Source organism: Tursiops truncatus, chromosome 16 (genome assembly GCF_011762595.2).
Source record: "Tursiops truncatus isolate mTurTru1 chromosome 16, mTurTru1.mat.Y, whole genome shotgun sequence".
In the NCBI taxonomy this organism is placed as follows: domain Eukaryota; kingdom Metazoa; phylum Chordata; class Mammalia; order Artiodactyla; family Delphinidae; genus Tursiops; species Tursiops truncatus.
In genome coordinates this window covers 80395576-80415953 of record NC_047049.1, presented here as the reverse complement: position 1 = coordinate 80415953, position 20378 = coordinate 80395576, and the positions used below count along the sequence as shown (strand labels likewise).

The 20378-nt window shown below is 49.9% G+C and overlaps 1 protein-coding gene across 6 annotated transcripts in view; it reads left to right on the top strand.

Moving 5' to 3' along the window:
• Nucleotides 1-20378, top strand: part of DISC1 (DISC1 scaffold protein) — a 342719-nt gene that overhangs the window by 43139 nt on the left and 279202 nt on the right. For all 6 annotated transcript variants that reach the window (XM_033842010.2, XM_073793660.1, XM_073793662.1 and 3 more), the window contains exons 2-3: nucleotides 12390-13345; nucleotides 19583-19652. In XM_033842010.2, coding sequence (XP_033697901.1) covers nucleotides 12390-13345; nucleotides 19583-19652 — 1026 coding nt within the window. The remainder of the gene's footprint in view (nucleotides 1-12389; nucleotides 13346-19582; nucleotides 19653-20378) is intronic.

Genomic DNA, 20378 nt, shown 5'->3' with positions numbered 1-20378 from the left:
TTCAGCAAAAAGTGTGAAATGTCATTCTTTCCCTTAACCGTTCCCTTAAGGAAAATGAGAAGATTTTAAAAGCAATGGCTGGTTGAGGCATGTACGTGGCAAGGATTTCTGTAGCTCTAGGAGAAAATATAGATCAACTAAAATCTTCAGGAGTTTCTTCTGTGTGTCAGAAATTGCTTGCGGTTTGTCTGATATTTTTCTGATAGTTTGGAAATCTCCATGGACTTCTGTGTTTTATGGTCACCCACTTATTTTCTCTTTCCTAATAGGGTAGACCCTATTAGGAAGATAGGAAGAGGAAAAAAAAAACCTAACACAAAACTAACTCTGAAGCAGACTGTTGGATAACATTGAATAACACTATCCAGGAAAATTGTAAGGTGTTATTAGAATACAGTGATGACTTAGGTGCCCAGAAGAACTTGGGGAAAGAAGCTAATTTTCTGAGCCCATATCACCGCTTATCATAAGCTCTGATGGGCTTTTGAAAATCCCCGTTAGTGATTTTATCGTATCTTTAGAACAGTCCTTCAAGGTATGGGGGTTATGCCCATTTTATACACAAGTAAACTGAGGCACAGAAGGGCTAAGTAACTTTCTTGGATCGCTCAGATGGGAGCCAACAGAATCCAGCTCTTGTTTGTGGTCCCAGACCCTCTCTGAGTCTTGAACTGGTGATCTCATATCTGACAGATGAGATGAGTCATCTCTGGAGGTAACGCAGGGCTTGTCTGTAGACACTGTGCCCTCAAGGTGACTTGACTACAGTCTCAGGAAGGCAGGCCTGGAATACAAAACTGACATCTCACACACTGTATGGGTCTAACCTGAAGAAAGATGCTAGGGCTCCCCACTTGCAAGGAGGAGATTGGTAACACTCCCCAGGGGAGAAAACCAAGCTCGGAGAAGGTTTACTTTGGCAAGACAAGGAGCTCTGAGGGGCAGAGGTAGGTTCAGACTCTATTGAGAAGGTCATTCTGCTTCCTTCAAGTCCTGTCCCCCCTGGGATGCTGAGCCTTAGTTTCTTTTCTAGAGATGGTTGACTGTAGGGCCCGGTCTCTGTGGGTGGCTTGAATTCCCACGTGCGCCCGCCGGGACGTTGCATCCCTCGACGCACACGCACCTCCCTGGGAAGCCTGGACTGCAGGACTGATTTCGCCTGGTGACCTAGCTCAGTGCTGGCCTGGGCCCGGCTGTGATATCTGAGTGTGTCATCACCGTACTGTGAATGCCAGCCCTCAGGGAAGCGGCCAGCACCTCTAGCTCTTTGCCTCCTCTGGCAGGTCCTATCTGAGAGTTTATGTGATACCCTTCTGATAGTAGTGGCTGGTGAAGACACTAGCGTCTCATCTTCATAAAAAAAAAAATCACTAAATATGCCACTTTGAGAACAAAAGCTTTCAAAAGGAATCTAGTGAGGGTGTTTAGTTGCTTTCCACAGTGTGGAAGCATATTGATATAACCAAAGTGCACTTCAGATATTTAAGCATCAAAGCATCCGTGGAGAATTATTCTTCACAGTAAGATGTATTGCTTTGTTCAAGATGATTCCAGAGCGAAGAGGCACTATAAAGGCAAGAAGAGACAAGATTTCTGTATAATTAGTTTGCGCTGGATGAATGGAGACGGGTACTTGAAAACAGTTTGCTCTCTTAAACATCCTAAGTATTCCCCCACTGTCATCTTCCAGAAAGCAGGACTGTTTCAACAAACCCCTTCTTTGTAGGTGGTGCAAAGGTTAACTCCAGTCCAGCCTATGCCTAGTTTTCATCAACTCAAAACACTAATGGTGTTTGAATCAATCGGAAAGATTTGAGCTTTCTGGATGGAGAGATGACCTCTTAAAACTTGGAAGCTATATATAGTATCTCAATCTGAAGTGAGACTGGAAAAGTTTTATGAAGGAAGAATCCTCGAGTGTAGACAAAAGACAGTCATATTCTGTTATAAAATGTTTCCTTACATCTGAGACCAGTTAAGTGACAGGTCACCCTCAGTACCCACCCCCGTGCTCATAGCTGTTTAGAGCATCTTTATAACCTAGGAATTATTTAATGCCAGTTTCTGTCTTATTTCTTCGCACCAGTGCTCCAAGGTGCGATATTGGAATGTAGAAAAAAAAACCCCAAATTTCCTCTTGTTTTCTAGTAGGATCACAGAGCAGACATGTGCGATGTGATAATTGTATCATTTTTAAGGGCAGGCATTTAAAGTGGCACAAACCTTTGATGTGGGCTTAAATTCTGAGTATTATAAAAATTTAGTGCCAAGCAGGGACTTCCTTGAAAGACAGTCTAGTCCCTAGGGCACTACTTATGTGTGAAGTACTGACAACTTAAGATCATTTTTTAATAAACACATCTCAAATTTGGCATGCAAAGCGGGGCATGTAGAAGGCTTTGAAAATAAGCCCATGCATAAAATATACGGCATTAAGAAGGTAACTGTGAACTTTAGAGATGACTAGCCTGAGCAAAGCTCTCTTTTGTTAGGGTGGATGTGAGAGCTTGCAGCTCTTTGCTGCAAAAATAAGAGCAGAAACTTAAGTTGTTTTGAAATAACAGCTACAGAGAGGGCTCCTTCTGGTTCATCCATATTTTATTAGGGCAGCAGTTAAAAAATTCATTAGAGACACCCATCTGCAGTTAACAGCACTCTGGAGGGAGTTCAGCGGCTGATCAGATTTTGAGTAGCACTTTACATGGAAAGAAAAAGACAATCGTTTATGAGAATTAATAGCGCCGTGGAGAGAGGCTGCTCAGTGATTTCAGAGCACCCCTTTCACGGGGCTTATGAGTCTCTAATTGCTAAATTCCTCAACTACCTGTTTCAAGTGGAGGAAGGAGATCGGGGGTAAACAGGAAAGAAAACAACTCAGGAAATTGGATCAGAGAGTTGGGCAGGTATTGGCCAACAACAGAGCATGGGTTGAGTGTCCAGAGACACCACACTGGATGCTGTGTGTGTGTGTGTGTGTGTGTGTGTGTATGCCGTGTGTGTGTGCCGTGTGTGTGTGTATGCTGTGTGTGTGTGTGTCGTGTGTGTGTATGCCCTATGTGTGTGTGTGTGTGTGTGTGTGTGTGTGTGTGTGGGCATGTTGGCCCCCAGCAGCCTCCTCAGTACAGAAAACAGCTTACAGTCAGAGCTGGGGCCGCTCGGGTTTGGCTTTGCCTTGAACTCTGCCTACAGGTGACCATGTCCGGGTGCCTCGGTTTTAGGGTGATATTCTTGTCTTTGCTCTATGCCTGAATTGCAAATAAAGATAGTTTTTGAATGGTTGCTCTGTGCCAGGCACGGTAGACAAATTCATAACCTGCTCTACCCTCCCAGCAATGCCGTGAGGTGGAGTCCCAGGTGACAGACGAGACAATGCAAGCAGCAGAGAGGCAAGTAACCCAACAACACTCACTCAGAAGTGGCAGAGCTAAATCTTACACTCAGGTAATCCGTCTCCAGAGCCCACACCGTTTCCTACTGCAAAATACAGGTCCCTGAATCGTGTGTGTGTGTGTGTGTGTGTGTGTGTGTGCTTTTTAAATAAACTTTTTTATTTTGGAATACTTACAGATTTATAGAAAAGTTGTAAAGATAATACAGAGTTCCCTTCATCCAGCTTCCCCATGCTAAAAGCTTTATATATACATAAAATCATGCTAGGGTCATGGTAGGGTCATTCAAACTAAAAACTTAACATTGGTACAATGAACTAAACTACAGAGTTTATTCGAGTTTCACCCACCAATCTCCTTTGGTTGTTCCTGTATCCAATCCAGGATCCCACACTGTATGTTGCATGTGTGGGTTGTGACCCTTAAACACCAAAGTGGGCTGAACGTTGGGCCACGTTTGGGCCCTGAGTCAGGAGACTGCAGGCTGGGGAAGTGAGACATTGCCCGGCAGCCGCCGGCCTCACGCCTCTTTGGCATGGGCGGTCACGTCGTGGGACCCAGGGCTCCCATTGTCTGATCGAAAGCGGAAACGCTGTGTGGGGAGAAGATTTAGAACAGACGTATGGGGACAAGTTTTACATACAGAGCCGACTTTGTCCACGTGTAGCATTTCAAGAAACAAGAGAGGAAGATTCTGCAGAGAGACACGGTCTGCAGTGCTGTGAATGTTAAGTTTATGATGGGCTTGAACTCCAAGTGTGCTGGGAAGTTACACAGGACTCCCCCTCAAGCAGAGGCTCCCAGCCCTGCTGCCCGTGGAGTCATCAGGGGAGCGTCCCCAGGACCCAGGTCTGAGTCTCCCTCCCCACCTGTGTGACGTCATCCGCCTGGGGTGTGGCCTGGACTGTGGAACGTTTAAAAGATGACATTTCAAAGTGACTCTAATGTGCAGCCTTGATTGGGAACCATGGATCCAAAGTTTCAGCATTTCAGCTGCAGAGCCAGAGCCGAGGATGGTGGTGACCGTGAGCGGGGCTGGACACAGGGGCTGCATGTCCCTCACCCAACACCTCCTGGAATCACCAGTGGCTTCCTTGGGTCCCTTCTGGTTCTTTCTTTCCCGAGCCCTCCTCTTCTTCCAGAATTCCTCCCTAGATGGCATTGTCCATTCTCCTGCCTATTCTGCTCGCACACGGTGAGCTTCCAACCCTCTTCTCTCCAGTGCAGGGCCCTGCCTCGTCCCGCCTCCACCTGGAAGCCCTCTGGGCCTGCACACAACCTTCTGGTCCCTCTTCCCCAGTGGCCTCGCCCTGCCTGCTCCCAGCCGTCGTGACCTCCTTCATGCTGTCATACCTTCGTTCCTGAGCACTTGCTGTTCGTTCCACCCGCCGTGGCCTCACCCTCCTTTTTGGCTTCTGGAGTCTCATCCTTTCGGTCCACCTCCAGGGGCACCTCCTCCCTGAGCCTTCCCCCGCCTCCCGTGTGGGGTTGCTCACAGCCTGGTCTGTGTCTGCTTCTGGGTATTTCTGCCTTCGTGCAGGGACCGCAGCTTCGAAAAACTGGCATAGAATATCTCACAGTTATAAAACTTATATATATGTGTCTGCTGTATAATTATACATTACATATGTATAATTGCATATACCTTGGAGAATGGTAACACAGTCAGCACCCATGTAACCACCACCCAGCTTGAGAAGTGGAATATTACCCTTGAAATCCCTCCTGCATCCTGTCCCCCTCCCCCGACCAGTTTATGCTGTTGTTTATCATACTTTTGCTTTTCTTCATACTTTCAGCACATTGTTGTGTCCTATGTTCCAAGCAGAAGAGTCTGTCTGGTTTCATTGACTCAGGGCTGACATTGTAGCCAATTAAATCGCAGTTCAGCACTTCCAACGGCAAGACTGTTATAAGTGATGTCAGCAGCCCCGGAGTCAAAGCTCCTGGTCTTTGGGTGACCAGGAGGCTGACGGGAGAACAGACAGAGCTTTGGTCTTACAGGGGCCCCGAGCCTGCGCACCTGTTGGCATGTGTACCTGCAGCGCACGCGGCTTGGGAGATGACGGTGATGCTAGATCAGGGTAAGGGGGCTCTGCTCGCCCAGGGCAGCTGATGAGTGATCATGTCTGGGGAACAGCCTGCCTTTCAAGGGGATGGAGAGTGTCAGCTTGTGAATTCGAGATGTCGGCAAGCCCGATGCACGATTCTGTGGCGGTTACCGGCTGGTTTGGAAGGGAGGGGCCGGGGAGGACTCCTCCCTTGTGTGACATTCCCCGTCTCTGTCTATACATCTGTATTCCTATAAATATTTGTGTGTGTGTGCACACACTTGCACGTGTCTTTTTATTACACTCAGGCACGTGTGCACCCACGAGCACGCGCACACACACACACACCACACACACCCTGGTCCTACCTGCCCATAGACGGTGCTGTTGAAAACATACTTCCTGTTGGACTCCTAGTTTTAGCCCCGACGGAGGCTAAGGTTCTTGAGGATGGGGCTGGCTTGTGTTGGGTATGGGGATGTTTAACATGGATATGAGCGTAATAGTGGAAGATGACAAGGAAAGAGAAAGACATTGCAGACCTAAGGGATGTTTTCAAAAATGTAGGCATCTGGGTAACTAGTTAGGATGCTTCTGGAAGGGGTTCTTTGCAGGAAGATTGATATTATCACTCATTTGGCCCTGAAGTATTTCTGTGTCTAAATGTTTGTCGGGGGAGGGGTGCCTGTAACGCTCAGAGGACAGTGGGCTCCTTGCTTGTTGTCACATAAGAGACCTGGGATGGATGTGGTGTGTGGAGCAGAGGGCCCCTCTCCTCTGTGTGCCGCAGGCTTGGTTTTGCCCTCGGTTTGGTGCCTCCTGACTGGTCTCCTTGTGTCCTTTCTTGCTCCCGTCTGGTCTGTTCTCCACAGAGGGATCTCTTAAAATTTGCACATGGGATCCTGTCTCTCTCCAAAGGCCTCCCATTGCTCTTGGGGCGAAGACCCAGTCCCGATGCAGCCCACAGGCACTGGAGTGTCTGGCTCCGTCCTGTCCCCTGCCTGTCACCAGTGTCGCCGACCGGCCCCTCCAGCCCCGTTCCTTCCTCTCTCAGACTGTTCCCAGCAGCCTCCCCCGGGACCTCCCTATACCTCCCACTCACCTGTCAGGTCGCAGCCAAATGCCACTCCAAGACCCCGCTTGACAAAGCCAGGGGCCCTGTCCCCTGCGGCTGGCCACCACCGATCTGTCCGTCATTCTCCCTGTCCGCGTTCATCCGTGTGGTTGCGTGGTTGCCACCTGCCCCCTGCCCCGCCCCCAGGAGGGCGGGACCCCTGTGATCACTCACCGTGCTTCCTCTAGGACAGGGTTTGGGTCCTCCGAGAGGCAGATGCCGAGAGGGGGCGAGACGTGGGAGAAGTTTTTTGTTTTTATCTAATTAATTAATTAATTGTTTTTGGCTGTGCTTGCCCGAGGCATGTGGGATCTTAGTTCCCTGACCTGGGATCGAACCCGTGCGCCCTGCAGTGAAAGCACAGAGTCTCAACCACTGGACCGCCAGGGAAGTCCCAGAGACCTGGGAGAGGTTGAGGGAGATGCCGCTGAAGGATAAGGGAGGGGGCAGGAGAGCCTGCCAAGGACCCCGGAATGGAAGGAAGGAGGTCTCACAAGCAAGAAAGTTCTGGTCCGGCTGACGGGGAGCTCTCGGGCCCAAGTTGGTTGTCAGAGTCATCCTGAACCCCCCGGGCCTGGTCCGCATTCACCCCATCCTTCCCTTCCACCCCAGGAGGTGAGTTTTGGGGTGGCACATACATTGGGGAACACTCTGGGGCTCAGGGAGTCCTCTGCTTTGCTGAAGGTCAGAGAAACGTCAGGTTAATCGACTGAGCCAACCAGGGGAGCCACTCATTTAACTTCAAATGGAATTCTCCTTCCTCTGTGGTTGAGTAGCCATTCCATCTGCGACAAGTTTTGTGCATGACTTACATCCCCTGCTGGATCGTAAGAAATCTGGGGGCGGGGGCGGTGTCCTGCCCTTGTCTGCACCCCCACCCAGCATCCCATGTTCAACCAGGACCGGTTTTGTTGACGTGGATCGCGCAGTTAAAAGGCAAACGTGGTGAAACTGGATTTATTTCGCACCTGCACTTGTCCTGCTCACGAGGTGCTTATTACAGTGACCTGAAGGTACTTCCGAATCCCCAGGTGCTCTCTGAACTATCCGGGAAAGGCGAACTTGCGCTCAGTTGCTCAGTCGCTCAGGCAGGTGTTTGTGCTTAGTGTATCTGATTGGGTTCTGGTTCTTGGAAAACAAGTTAATCCACAGGGATGTGTGGTTTCTTTATGACTCAGAACCTTTGGTTCATCTGAACGTTTTATGAAAGTGTATGCCCCGACCATGACAAACAGGATTAAAATTCCTTCCATGCAAACAGTAAATTCATTCATGTTTCCACTGTGCATTTATACCCAGGTCACATTTCGTAAAGTGTTTGTGTGTTTGCTTTTCTCTAACTATTTTTTGCGTCCCCAGCAGCGGCCTCTGAGCCCCTGTGTTTACACTTCCCGAGGCAGACGTGCTTTCCCCACGGGGCCTTAGAGTCACTGAGGGTCTTGCCCAAGCCCACCTGAGCATTTTGTGTAGATTTTAACTTTGGGGCTTGGTTTTAAGATCTTCTGAGTAAATTCACGAGTATCATTTTTTTTTAATTGCGTATTTGAGATTTCCTGTTCAAAAATGAGTATGATCTGACCGACGTATATGGATGCCTTCTCTGTATACTAGGAGTTTCGGGGGGAATTGTAAGGACTTCAGGAAGCTTATCAGTAGCGTAAGTTGGGGACAATTTATATACAGCAAAGAAGATAACTGACAGTGCTGGGTTTTAATAAACTGGGGAGAGGAGTGGTGTGGCCTCGTGGTGAAGGCCTGGGAGCTGGGTGATCTGGACGAAGTAGTTGATGGGGAAGGGGCTGGAGGATGGGGGGGGGGATCTGGAGAGGTGGAGGGAGAGAGTTAGAGGCAGGGCAGACAGGATTCTTGCTGACCTGGCTGGTAACATCGGCTTTCTCCAATTTTTCCCATAAGTTATGTAAGTATGCACTCCTGGGTCCCTTATCCAGACGGTATATGGAAGCTCTTTGACATCTGGGTTTAGTCAAAGCCCCTGTCTTTCACTTCCCTTCAGTCTCAGAGCTCTCTGGGCTGGATGGAGGTGGAGTGGGGATCCCACATAAACAGGGACCTGCAGGTCTGCGCCATGGGAAGGAAGTAAGACACCTGCGCTCCCCTCCCTAGAACCTGTGATGGAGCGTGGGCTGCACGGGATGGAGAAGGTTGCCTGAAGCTTTGTCTCCACCCCAGCCTTTCCGGGGCCAGATGGGCAGAATGGAGCCATCTCTGGGTTTTACAAAGAGCAGAGGGCACGGCTGGTTTCCGGGCCTTCCCTCGTGTTGCCATGATTGACTTCCTGTACCCTCGAATCTCTGTTCCCAGAGCTGACTGCAGCAAGGTGTCAGGAAGGAATCTTCCTCTCGAGCGCTGAATGCGTCATAACCCTTTCTCAAATGCCGGGTGTGTAGGCAGGGCTTGGATTTCAGGTCAGATCGCAGGCAGGATATGTAAGTAATAATTGGTTTCTGGCCAGAGGGACATCATAAACTTCCTCAAAAAATAACAATTAAAAAAAAAGTGGAAAGGGGGACTTTGGTTATGGGGGAACTGGGGTTTTCCCTAGAGATTTCAGAGCAGCTGTGTGCCCCATCTGGGTTTCTTCTGATCGTTCTAGCTCATTCCAGAGGTGCCCTCCGGATCCGACTCTGTCAGCTCCTCCGCCCTCTCTGGAGGGTGAGGATTGATAGCGTGTGACAGTCTTTGTTTCTGAGGCCGCCTTCTGGAAGGCTCACACCCGGAGTGGGGCATGTCTGGAGCACAGGTGGGTTCAGAGGCTGGGCCACCCCCATTCCCGACCGCTGCCTCTCGCTGTGGCCTGACAGCATCTTACCAGAAACTCCTCCCACCCCCAGGAACACGGGCTCCCCTCGGGGAACTGCTTGGCACGGCAGCTGGACCTGGCCTGGGGGGACTTCGGACCCTTAGTTGAGTGGCTTTACGAAGGGCTACTCAGGCCCAAGGGCCCAGAGGCATTTGAAAAGAAATGAAATTTCAAGCAAATTATTTTCCACTTAGCATTGCTTTTTAACTTCAGAAGGGTTATTTGGGTGATTGGACTTGTATGAAAACATTAGTTAAAAGTCTCTTTAAGCCAAAAGACAATATAGATGTCACAGGACTTCGTTCTCAGGATATGAAATTGCTGGATCGTTTGCCTTTGGTAACTGAAGCCAGAGTTCAGTGTTCTCTCCTTTCTTTTGGATTCCTTGTTCTTGAAAAGCTGTTCTGCCGGTTCTCCAGGCAGAGGAGAGTTCATCCTTCTCGGCCTCCCTGCGCCCTGTCCCGAGCCCCTGCAGCTCTGTGCTGACTGCCCCATTGGTGCAGGCGCGAGAGCCCTGAGGGAAAGGACGGGTCTCCTTGGGACCAGAGAGTATGGTGGCGCCATTCGGTCTACTCAATTTTTTTTTTTATTGTGGTAAAGTGCGTATAACATAGAAGGACCCTCTTAGCCGTCTGTAAGTGTACAGTTCAGTGGCGTTCAGCACATTCGCACCGTCGTGCAGCCGTCACCACCATCCATCCACAGAACCTTCTCGTATCCCCGAACTGAAGCTCTGTCCCCACTGAACACTAACTCCCCCTGCCCCCCCAGCCCACTGCCTGCCTCTGGCCCCTGGCAACCGTCCTTCTGCTTTCTGTCTATGAATTTGACTCCTCTAGGGACCTCAGATAAGCGGAATCAAGCTGTGTTTGTCGTTTTGTGACAGGCTTATTTCACTTAGCATCTTGTCCTCAGGATTGAGGTTCGCCCATGTTGTAGCCGGTGTCGGAATTTCCCTCCCTTGTAGGGCTGAGTAATTTCCCACTACGGATAGACCATGCTTTCTCCATCCATTCATTGAGGGCTACTTGGGTTGCTTCCATATTTGTCTACAGTGAATAATGCCACTAATGAACACGGTGTACAAATATCTCTTTGAGACGTGATTTCAATTCTTTTGGGTATATACCAAGCAGTGGAATTGCCGGGCCGTGTAGTAATTCTATTTTTAATTTTTTGAGGAATTTTCATACTCTTTTCAGCTGTACCATTTTATATTCCCACCTATAGTGCGCACTGGTTTCAATTTTTCCACATTCTTATCAACGCTTGTTATTTTCTCTCTGTGTGTGTGTGTATGTGTGTGTGTTTAGTAGTAGCTAGTAGCCATCCTAGTGAGTGGTCCAATTTGGCCTATTAATGATCCCTCTGTACATTTTCTATACATTTTCCATATGTCCTTTTCTGATTACAGCTTTGCATGGAAGAAAAGAAAAATAAATGAAGAAAAAAGAAAATTCTTTCTTCTGACTTTTTGTCATTTCAAGTTGTCATCCTAAGTGATATACTTTGAGGTAAAGGGTACAGAAAGAGCGTGTGTTTGGGGCTCAGATGGGCCCCAGTCTGTCCGTCCGTCCATGCATCCATCTATCCATCCATCCATCCATGCATCCATTCATTCATTCACCATTTATCGAGCAACTTAAATGCAGGGCACGATCATAACACAGTGGTACCCTAGATGCCCAGTGCTGTCTGTTTACCATGACGAGGATGCTGGGAGCATCTGTGTTCTGGGAGGTGGGGAGAGATGCGTGGACCCGCCGGGGAGCTGTACTCCGCTTCCTGCCACAGGCTGTGTGTATGTACGGCCGTGCTTCGTGCTGTCTGCTCCCGCTTTTACCCTCCCCATCCAGTCTCATTTGAGGTGCGGCAGGGCCCCAAAGTGAGAGCACTGCGTGGGCTGAGTCAGGAGACTTTGGCCCTGGTCACTCGGCCACTTGCAGCTTTAATGTCTCTGAGCCTCAGTTTCCTTAATGACGAAAGGAAAGTTATAATTCCCGGTCTGCTTGATTCACATGACTTTGGTAGGGAGCAAAGGAAAATGCGGATGAAGACACATCATGAGTAACGGGCTGCTTTAAAATGTTGAAAGAGTAACTGACGCTTTCATCGCACTTACGAGTGCCAGGCACTGTTCTGAGCTGCCTGCCTCTAGTAACTCGTTTAGTTTAATGCTCACAACCGCCCTAGGAGAGAGGTACTGTGGGTATTTCCACTTTACTGATAAGCAAACTGAGGCACAGAGAGGCTAAGTAACTTGTGGAAGGTCACACAGCCAGCAGTGGCACAACCAGGTTTGCACCGGGCAATGAGTTGCCAGAGCCTGCGCCCTCCAACTGCTGTAGCATCATGCCTCTGACAGGTATCAGCCATCTTCACTGTTTCTGTCCCTCTCGCATAGCTGGGAAGGGAACACAGCCCCTGGTCTGGAGAGCACAGCGAGCAGGGCCTCCTGTAATTCCCTGTGAGATGAATAGATGGGCATAGATTGTGTCCCTGCCAGCTTTCCACGGTCCGCAGGTGTGCAGGGACGTGGGTAACTCAGACGATGAAACCACACGTACGTGCTAAGAGGAGCCGTGTTAGGTGACTGGATCGCATTTGGGGGAGCGCGCTGGCATTCGGCTGCAGATCGTTTGCCTTCCAGACCGCTCCAGGGTGAAAGTGCTGATACTCCTAAGAGACCACCGGGCAGGAATGCTGGAGGCTCAGAGGAGCTGCCGACGTGCCTGCAATGTGCCCGCTGACGTGTCGGCACAACTCACAGCAGTGCCAGCCGTTCGGCTCAGCAGAGGAGCTGGGATGCTGTGCTGTGTCTGCACGTGCTAGGCGGACGCTTCCCAAGGATAATCAGAGTTTTCATACCAGGTTGGCCCGGGGACCACTGAGCCAGCGTCTCTGACGGATGCCCCGAGGGATGACCTCTGAACCCGGGGATGTTCTCCAGATGCAGTTCCAGCTGAACCAGGGAGATGTGCGTGTTTACGGTGCTGTTTTCTCTTTCTTCCCAGGCAGTGAAGATCGCTTACGACCGGCAGCGTCTTTTCGGAGGAGGCGGCTGGCACGGAGGCCGGGCTACATGAGAAGCGCAGCTGGGCCCCGGATCGGGTTCCTCTCCCCGCCAGTGGGCGCCCTGTTCCGGGCCCAGGGAGGGGCGCGCGGTGAGGAGTCCCACCACGCTGAGTCCAGGGCCGAGCCGTGTGGAGGCCAGTGGCGAGGTCCCTCGGTTGGGAGCCCCGTTCCCAGGAGCACAGCAGCCTTAGCTCTGACCTCCGTGGGCCACCGAGGCCTGGCTCTGGTGGCCGTGAGAGGAAGCCCAGGGCTCCGTGGGACTCAGCCCAGGGCTGGTACCACCCTGCCCAAGAGGCGCCCCGGGGACGCCGGGTGTCCGGGGGAGCTGCCATCCATGGACAGTCACGAGGCCCCAAGCCCTCGCCAGGAAGCAGTCTGGACCAAAAGCTGTCTGTCCCCGGAGGAGGTGAGGGGCACCAGCTGCGGCCTCGGAAGTGGCCCCGAGGCCCCCTCCCCCGCTGCCGGCTCTCAGGATGTCTTCACCTCCAGCTTTAGTTTCATTCGCCTCTCCCTGGGTTCCGCTGGGGAACGGGGAGAAGCAGAAGGCTGCCCGCCATCCAGAGAGGCCGAGGCCCCGCGTCGGAGCCCCGAGGAGACGGAGGCCAAGGCTGCCAGCTTGGACGGAGCCCGCGAGCACCCGCGGGTCCTCTCCTCCCCTTTCGCTCTCAAGGCCCCTCCGGGCCTGGCAGACGCTGCGCAGACCTCGGGGGGCGGCCCCAGGCTGGAGTGTGAGACGCTTCCCTTGTTGGACACGGATGCCACCTCCTCCCGCGCCCCGGACCCCTCGTGGTTGGAGGGCGGCAGCTCGGGGGATGCTCTCCGTTGGGACCCTCTGCTTAGCAAATGCAAGCTGGCACTGTGGCACTGCCTGCAGGGCCAGCAGAGGCGGCTGGAGGTGGGTGTCTCCCCAGCCTGTGGGCTGGTGGTGGTCACGGCTCAGATTAGTTCTGGACAGAGGGCAGGAAACAGCACTTCTGGGCTTGCCCAGCTCCCTGCTGGCAGCTCCCCTGGCTGCTGGCTGCAAAAAGATGTTGCCTCCCTGCTGTCTCTTCTCTTCCAGCTTGAACTCGAATCTGTTCTCATTTTCTCTGTCCCTTAGATGCTTAGGTTCGTTGCCTGTTGAGCTGCAGGTCCTCCGCAGTATCTAGCCTGAGCGATGCAGGGTTAGCTCAGCTGAGCTTTGCTTTGAAACAGGGGCTTGGGGCCAGGGAACAGGGGAGATGCAGCTGGCTGGTGTGTGGACAGGGTAGAGGGATATAAACACAGTGTTGCTCTGAACTGGCGGCGAACCAGAGCTGCTTCTGCGTTTACAGCACTCAGGTTGTGCTGTAGCCGTGGGAGCTCCTGACGTAGAGCTGGGACACTTTGTTTCTGGTTGCTAAACCTCTCAGCCCCTCAGTTTCCTTATTTAGAGCCGATAACACCACACGGGATTGTTCTGTGGTTCAAGTGGGAATGTAAGTGCTTTGGAAATTGGGACAGGACGTAGAGATGTCGGTCCTAGCATCATGATGTTGCTGTCCACCCAGTTATCTGAGGGGTGGGTACACCTGGGAGTAGGCAGGGGTGTTTAACGCCGAAGAGTTCCCAGAGAAACCCGGGCGGAGATGCTTTGTGGGGACCCATTGGCTCGTCCTGTTGAAAGACTGTTTCCCTTCTGGGGTGTGTGCACGAGTATGTGTGTGCGTGTGTATGCGTGCATGTGTATGTGCGCGCGCGTGTGTGGCATGTGTACACGTAAGCAGGGAAGTAGAGCCCATCTCATCAGGATTTGGAAGGAGTACCTGAAAGTGTGAGGCTCAGCTTCATTCCCAGCAGCTGATCTCACTCACCCTCGATCCCTTACCTGTGGCCTGATGTTCCTGGCCCCGTCCCTGTTTGTGCTGTCCCAGTCCAGCCATCGATTTGTCACCCAGGGAGACAGTGCAGCTGGGCCAGCGTGGGGGTCTCTGTTCCCAGGTGATGCGTGGAATCTTTGAGCCAGATGGGTTCCGAACTGATGCCACTGTCTTTCCCACCAAACCCGCTCTAACGGGCCTCGCTGTCGATCTGTAATTGTCGATTTGAGTTAATACAATCCATCCAGCTTCTGAGAGGAGCTGCAGCCTCTTCGACACCTCCCTCCACCTTGCTGCCCACCTCTGCTCCACCTCCAAGCTAACCCGCTCTCGCGGTCACGGCCACGGCCCCTGCCTGGTTCAAAGCCTTATCTTGCACTTGGGTCCTGCAACAGGTTCCTGATGTAGTTACTTTCCTCCAGTGTCTCTCTTCCCCAGTTCATCCTCCGCGTGGCCAGCAGCGTTATCTTCGGGAACACTGCTGGGATGGCGTCATTCTTTGGCTTAAAGCCTTGGGTGATTTGTTGCTTCTCTCAGACGGTCTCCAAATTCCTCATCCTCACAATTGAGACCCTTCCCGACCTGCTCCAGCTGCCTGGCTATCCAGACGCCTTACTGCTGCCGGCTCAGCCGCGGGGGGCTGCTTCCTGTTCCCGTGCCTCTGGCCTCTGCCTGGAATGACCTTCCTGCACTGTGCCACCTGCCCAGCTCTCCTTTTCCCTTCTGGTGTGACTTCAAAGCCACTTCCACGTGACACCTCTCTTACCGCCCGAGACCAAATGATTCCCTCCATTCTCTTCCGTTCCCACAGCCCTTTGCACGTGCCCCGTTACAGCACTCGTCACGTCAATAATCCTTTGTTTGGCGTCCAAGTTCCTCACTTGACCATGAGCTCCTTGGCTACAGGTCACTTTGCTGAGACATTTTTGGATGCCTGATGCCTCGCATACTGCCTGGTCCTTGATTAACTTTTAGTTTTAGTGAAATAATTTATCTTGCTAAGATGGGACACAGGTATCTAATTGATAGATTTCTTGGATTGACTGTCAGAGGCATAAGGAGAGATGCTGAGAGCTGCACATACAAGGATCCAGACACTCAGTGGAGGTTTGCACCATTGTGCTTTTCAGACTCTAAATGCCAATTTCCAACACGTTAGTTCTGTGAGCTTTAAAAAAAAAAATCTCGGCAACATATCTGCATTTCTCTGTTTCAAAAATCCAAGTTTTGACCCAAGTCAAGCAAAAGTAGAATGCGGTTATAAAGACTAGCTTCCCTACCTCCCAAATAACTAAACAAACAGAAACTTGCCTGGCAATGGGTCCGCTGCCGTCAGTTCACGAGATCCGGCCCCCTGAGTTTTGGCGGTACCAATAGTTTTTCCCTTCCTTTTAACTCTTCTTACCCAGATGTAGATCGTGTCCTCCTGTGAACCTAGGAGTTTTGGTAAATTGGAGTCTGTGAAACCCTGAGTAGATGTGCTCTCTGGGGGCCCAGCTGTGCCACGGGTTCACCATGCCAGTCTCTGCACTAGCGAGACACTGGGGGGCCCGGGAGCTGGAATTCCAGGGTCTGTGGCTGGGGAGAACCACCTTGACTCACCTTTTGGATTTCATGATTTTTAGTTTTGAAAAGAAATAAAACCCACCCTAGCTATAGCTCTTCTTTTCTCCTTGATAGCCCACATGCAGCTTTTCAAAATGAATAATTGGTCATAACCCACTGCAGAGTTATTTTGTGGGGTCTTGGTTACTGCTGGGTCACCCGTGGGCTCGCACTCCTGGCAGGCTGGTGGGACTGCCTGGGTGGTAGCCCGGCGCTTTCCTTTCCTTGCTGTGTGACCTGAGGTCATTTGCTTCACTGTTCTGCGCCTCAAGATGCTCTCGTAGAGGGTGGAGGTAACCACAGCCCCTACCTCATTAGATGGTCGTGAGGATTAAGTGCCCGTCCATGTGCAGGGCTTCAGACCGGTTCTGGTACCTAGCAAGAAACCAGAATATTGCTCATTATTAACATTAGAGAAATAGCTCAGATTAGGAGAATTTGAATTCTAATTTGAAATAATTCAAATTTGAATTCTCCTAATTCAAATTAGGAGAATTTGAATTCAAAAAAGAATTCAGTCGTCTCCCCACAGTTCAAATTAAACTCGTATCTTGTCTCGAATGGTAGGCTCTGGACCCAGTTTATCTGTTGTTTAAGTATCTTTGTTTATGGTCATCCAGCACCTGGACGGCGAGAAACATGATGCTGTTTCCAGTGATTTGAATGTCTGATGTGTGGAAGAGGGATGACCTTGCTTCAGGGCGGTGGGAGTAACAGAAGGGACTCGGGCCAGGGTGTAGGACTAACAGGAAGGCAGATTTTGCTTCAGGTGGAGGAAGAGGTGGAGTTGTGTGTGATGAGGGAGACCTTGCTTTTTCCATCATGTTTGTGCGGAGACCCCAGATTGCTCATTTGGGCTACAGGACTGGGGAGAGGGTTGGGCTCTTCCAAAAGATCCCTTGGAAGATGGGGATTCTAGTGCACCTTTCAGATATTATATTCTCCTTCCTTCACCCCCTTTCCCCTCTCCTGAAGTAAAAATGCAAATCTCAGGAATTTGAGTTTTAGCTCCTTTTAAATACAGTCCATCCTCCGTATTCGCGGATTCTGTATTTGGGAATTCACTTACTTGCTCAGATTTATCGAAGACCAAAGTCAGTGCTCACGGTGCTTTGCTGGTCGTTTGTGGACATGGACAGAATGGCTAAAAATTTGAGCCACCCGACATGCAGTTTCTAGTTGAGGTCTTGTTTCAGCTCAGACTGTAAACTAGTGTCCGTTTGGTGGACTATTTTTTTTTTCACATCTTTATTGGAGTACAGTTGCATTACAGTGGTGTGTTAGTTTCTGCTGTACAACAAAGTGAATCAGCTATACGTATACATATATCCCCATATCTCCTCCCTCTTGCGTCTCCCTCCCTCCCACCCTCCCTATCCCACCCCTCTAGGTGGTCACAGAGCACCGAGCTGATCTCCCTGTGCTATGCGGCTGCTTCCCACTAGCTATTTTACGTTTGGTAGTGTATATATGTCCATGCCACTCTCTCACTTTGTCCCAGCTTGCCCTTCCCCCTCCTCGCGTCCTCAAGTCCCTTCTCTACGTCTGTGTCTGTATTCCTGCCCTGCCACTAGGTTCATCAGTACCGCTTTTTTAGATTCTGTATATATGCGTTAGCATACCATATTTGTTTTTCTCTTTCTGACTTACTTCACTCTGTATGACAGACTCTACGTCCATCCACCTCACTACAAATAACTCAATTTCTTTCCTTTTTTGGCTGAGTAATATTCCATTGTATATATGTGCCACATCTTCTTTATCCATTCATCTGTCGATGGACACTTAGGTTGCTTCCATGTCCTGGCTATTGTAAATAGTGCTGCAATGAACACTGGTACATGACTCTTTTTGAATCATGGTTTTCTCTGGGTATATGCCCAGTAGTGGGATTGCTGGGTCGTATGGTAGTTCTATTTTTAGTTTTTTTTTTTTTCTTCTATTTTTAGTTTTTTAAGGAACCTCTATACTGTTCTCCATAGTGGCTGTATCAGTTTACATTCTCACCAACAGTGCAGGAGGGTTCCCTTTTCTCTGGTGGCCTTTTTTTTTCACATTTGGTATAAAGTTTTTTTTAAAAAATTGTTTTTATTGGAGTCTAGTTGATTTACAATTTCGTGTTAGTTTCAGGTGAGCAGCAAAGTGATTCCGGTTTTTTCTTTTTTTGTTTTTTTTTGCGGTACGCGGGCCTCTCCCACTGCGGAGCACAGGCTTTGGACGTGCAGGCTCAGCGACCATGGCTCACGGGCCCAGCCGCTCCGTGGCATGTGGGATCCTCCCGGACCAGGGCTGAAAAACCATGTCCCCTGCATTGGCAGGCGGATTCTTAACCACTGCACCACCAGGGAAGCCCCGAAATCAGACCTTTTAAATGTTTAAACTTCATGTTTCTTCGTCCCACATTCCTCATTACCCCTCTGACCTCACTTCCTACAATTTCCCCTTTAACCAAGCCTTTCCAGGCCCGGTGGCCTCCTGCTCTGCTTTGCTGAGCCCAGAGCACTGCTGCCCGGAGCCTTTGTGCCAGCTCCTCTCTCTCTCGGAACGTGTTTCTCCCGGAGAGCCTCACGGGTCACTCCCTAACCACGTATATGCATCTTTGCTCAGATGTCACCTTCTCAATGAGATTTTACTGACAATCGCAACCCCACTGTCTGCCAGCATTCCTGACCCCCCGACGTGGTTCGACTTTTTCCTTCTTCCATAACGCTAATCCATTTCTAAGGCTCCATAAAACTTACTTATTATGTTTATTTTTTTTGCCTTCCTACACGAAATTGTAAAGCTAGAGGGCTAAGAATTTCGTGCCGTTATCTGCAACCCCTCAAACAATGCCTGACACTTAGAGTAAATATTTGTTCGATGGCTCGGATCTTGTGCGTAAGTACAAGTACAGGTGACGACGGCCAGAGAGAGGAAGGACTTTACACATGGACTGGTGGGGGTGACACCTGAGCCAGGTGTGGAAGGCGAGGTAGGTGTGAGCTGGCAAAGGATGGGAGGAAGCAGGTTTTCAGGGAGCAAGCTTAAATCCACTCATCCATAGGCTAAGACTCTCCCTGCAGAAAATCCCGGGGCCTCCTGTTGAGAAGAGAAATAATTACAAATGAACACGTTGGTGATTCTCAGACAAGTGATGGGATCGTTGAGTCCACGTGCGTGTTAAGTCAGACAGTGCCCTTTTCTGTAGTGGAAGGGGTGTGAACCATAGGACATCTTTGGTAAAGTCCTTCTTTTCATTCTTGCCACGCCCTCAGGACACGCTGTCGAGTTGAAGTTCATGCTTTTCTTCTCTTTGTCTCTCTTCTAACGTTGGTGTGTTTACTTCCACAATTTTAATGTGGTGTTTTGAACAGGAACCATTTGGTCAGGTCAGGAAATTAGTATTCCTTTTTGTTATGCATTTTTCACACAGGTAAGGGTACAGCGTGATGTTTTTGTTTAAAATAACATTCTAACTCTTTTTGTGGATTTTATGCTCCAATTACACTTTTTCTCTGTATAACTTTTTTTGGAGAAACAAATGCATCTGGCATCGAGAAAACGTACATTTGTGGTTCTTTTTTTAAAGGAGAATAAAGTGGTTCAGCTTCGAAATAGTTTCTAAGCGTTCTTAGCTTTAGCAAAATAAGTTTGCGTGAATGCGATTGTAATTTGGTTTTCGTTTTTCCCCCTTCAAACCAACATAGGTAAAATCCTTAAGATTAAAGCTTCAGAAACTTCAAGAAAAAGCGGTTGAGGAAGATGATTATGATAAGGGTGAGTTTTACTTTGCTTATTGATTCTTTCTTCCTTTTTTCCATAATGTCCAATTTCTCTTTCCCGCCTTACTTACCCCTATCCTCCACACCCCAGATGAATCACGTACTCTGTTCCTTTGATCACCTCCACTCAGTAACAGTTGACTATTTTCCAACACTGTTATTTTGTGGATTTCGAAGCACTTGATGAGCAATAATCCTTTGGGTCCTAAGTATAACTTTATTGATTGTCCAGAAACACTCTGAGTACTGGCACAATATAAATTATATTAACTCATCATCTATCTGCCTAAGGTGTGATATATCTAAACGTTATTCATGCATCAGAAAATATTTGTTGAACACCTACTGTGTGCTTGGCACTGTGGAAGGAATAGGAGAGTGAGGTGGACACAGTATCTGACCTTGGGATGCCTGTGGGTATGAGCCCTCGTGGAGCTTTCTGACTTCATGGTCTCGGGGACCAGGTGTAGGAGATGGGATGAGCTCAAGAGATGATGCCAGGCTGTGCCAGTGGGCACGAATGTATCCAAATGCCCGTGTAGATGGCCTGAAGTAGCCAAGCTGGAAAGGAGAAGTCATAACATGATGACGGAAGAGCTGGTCAGAAGCCCGAAAAAACAGAATGAGACACCCAAACAGGAGTTGGGTCATAGCAGACGAGGGCAGTCATGGCAGCCGAGGGGACACAGGGTGCGCTGTGTTCAAGGGAAGGTCGCAGGTA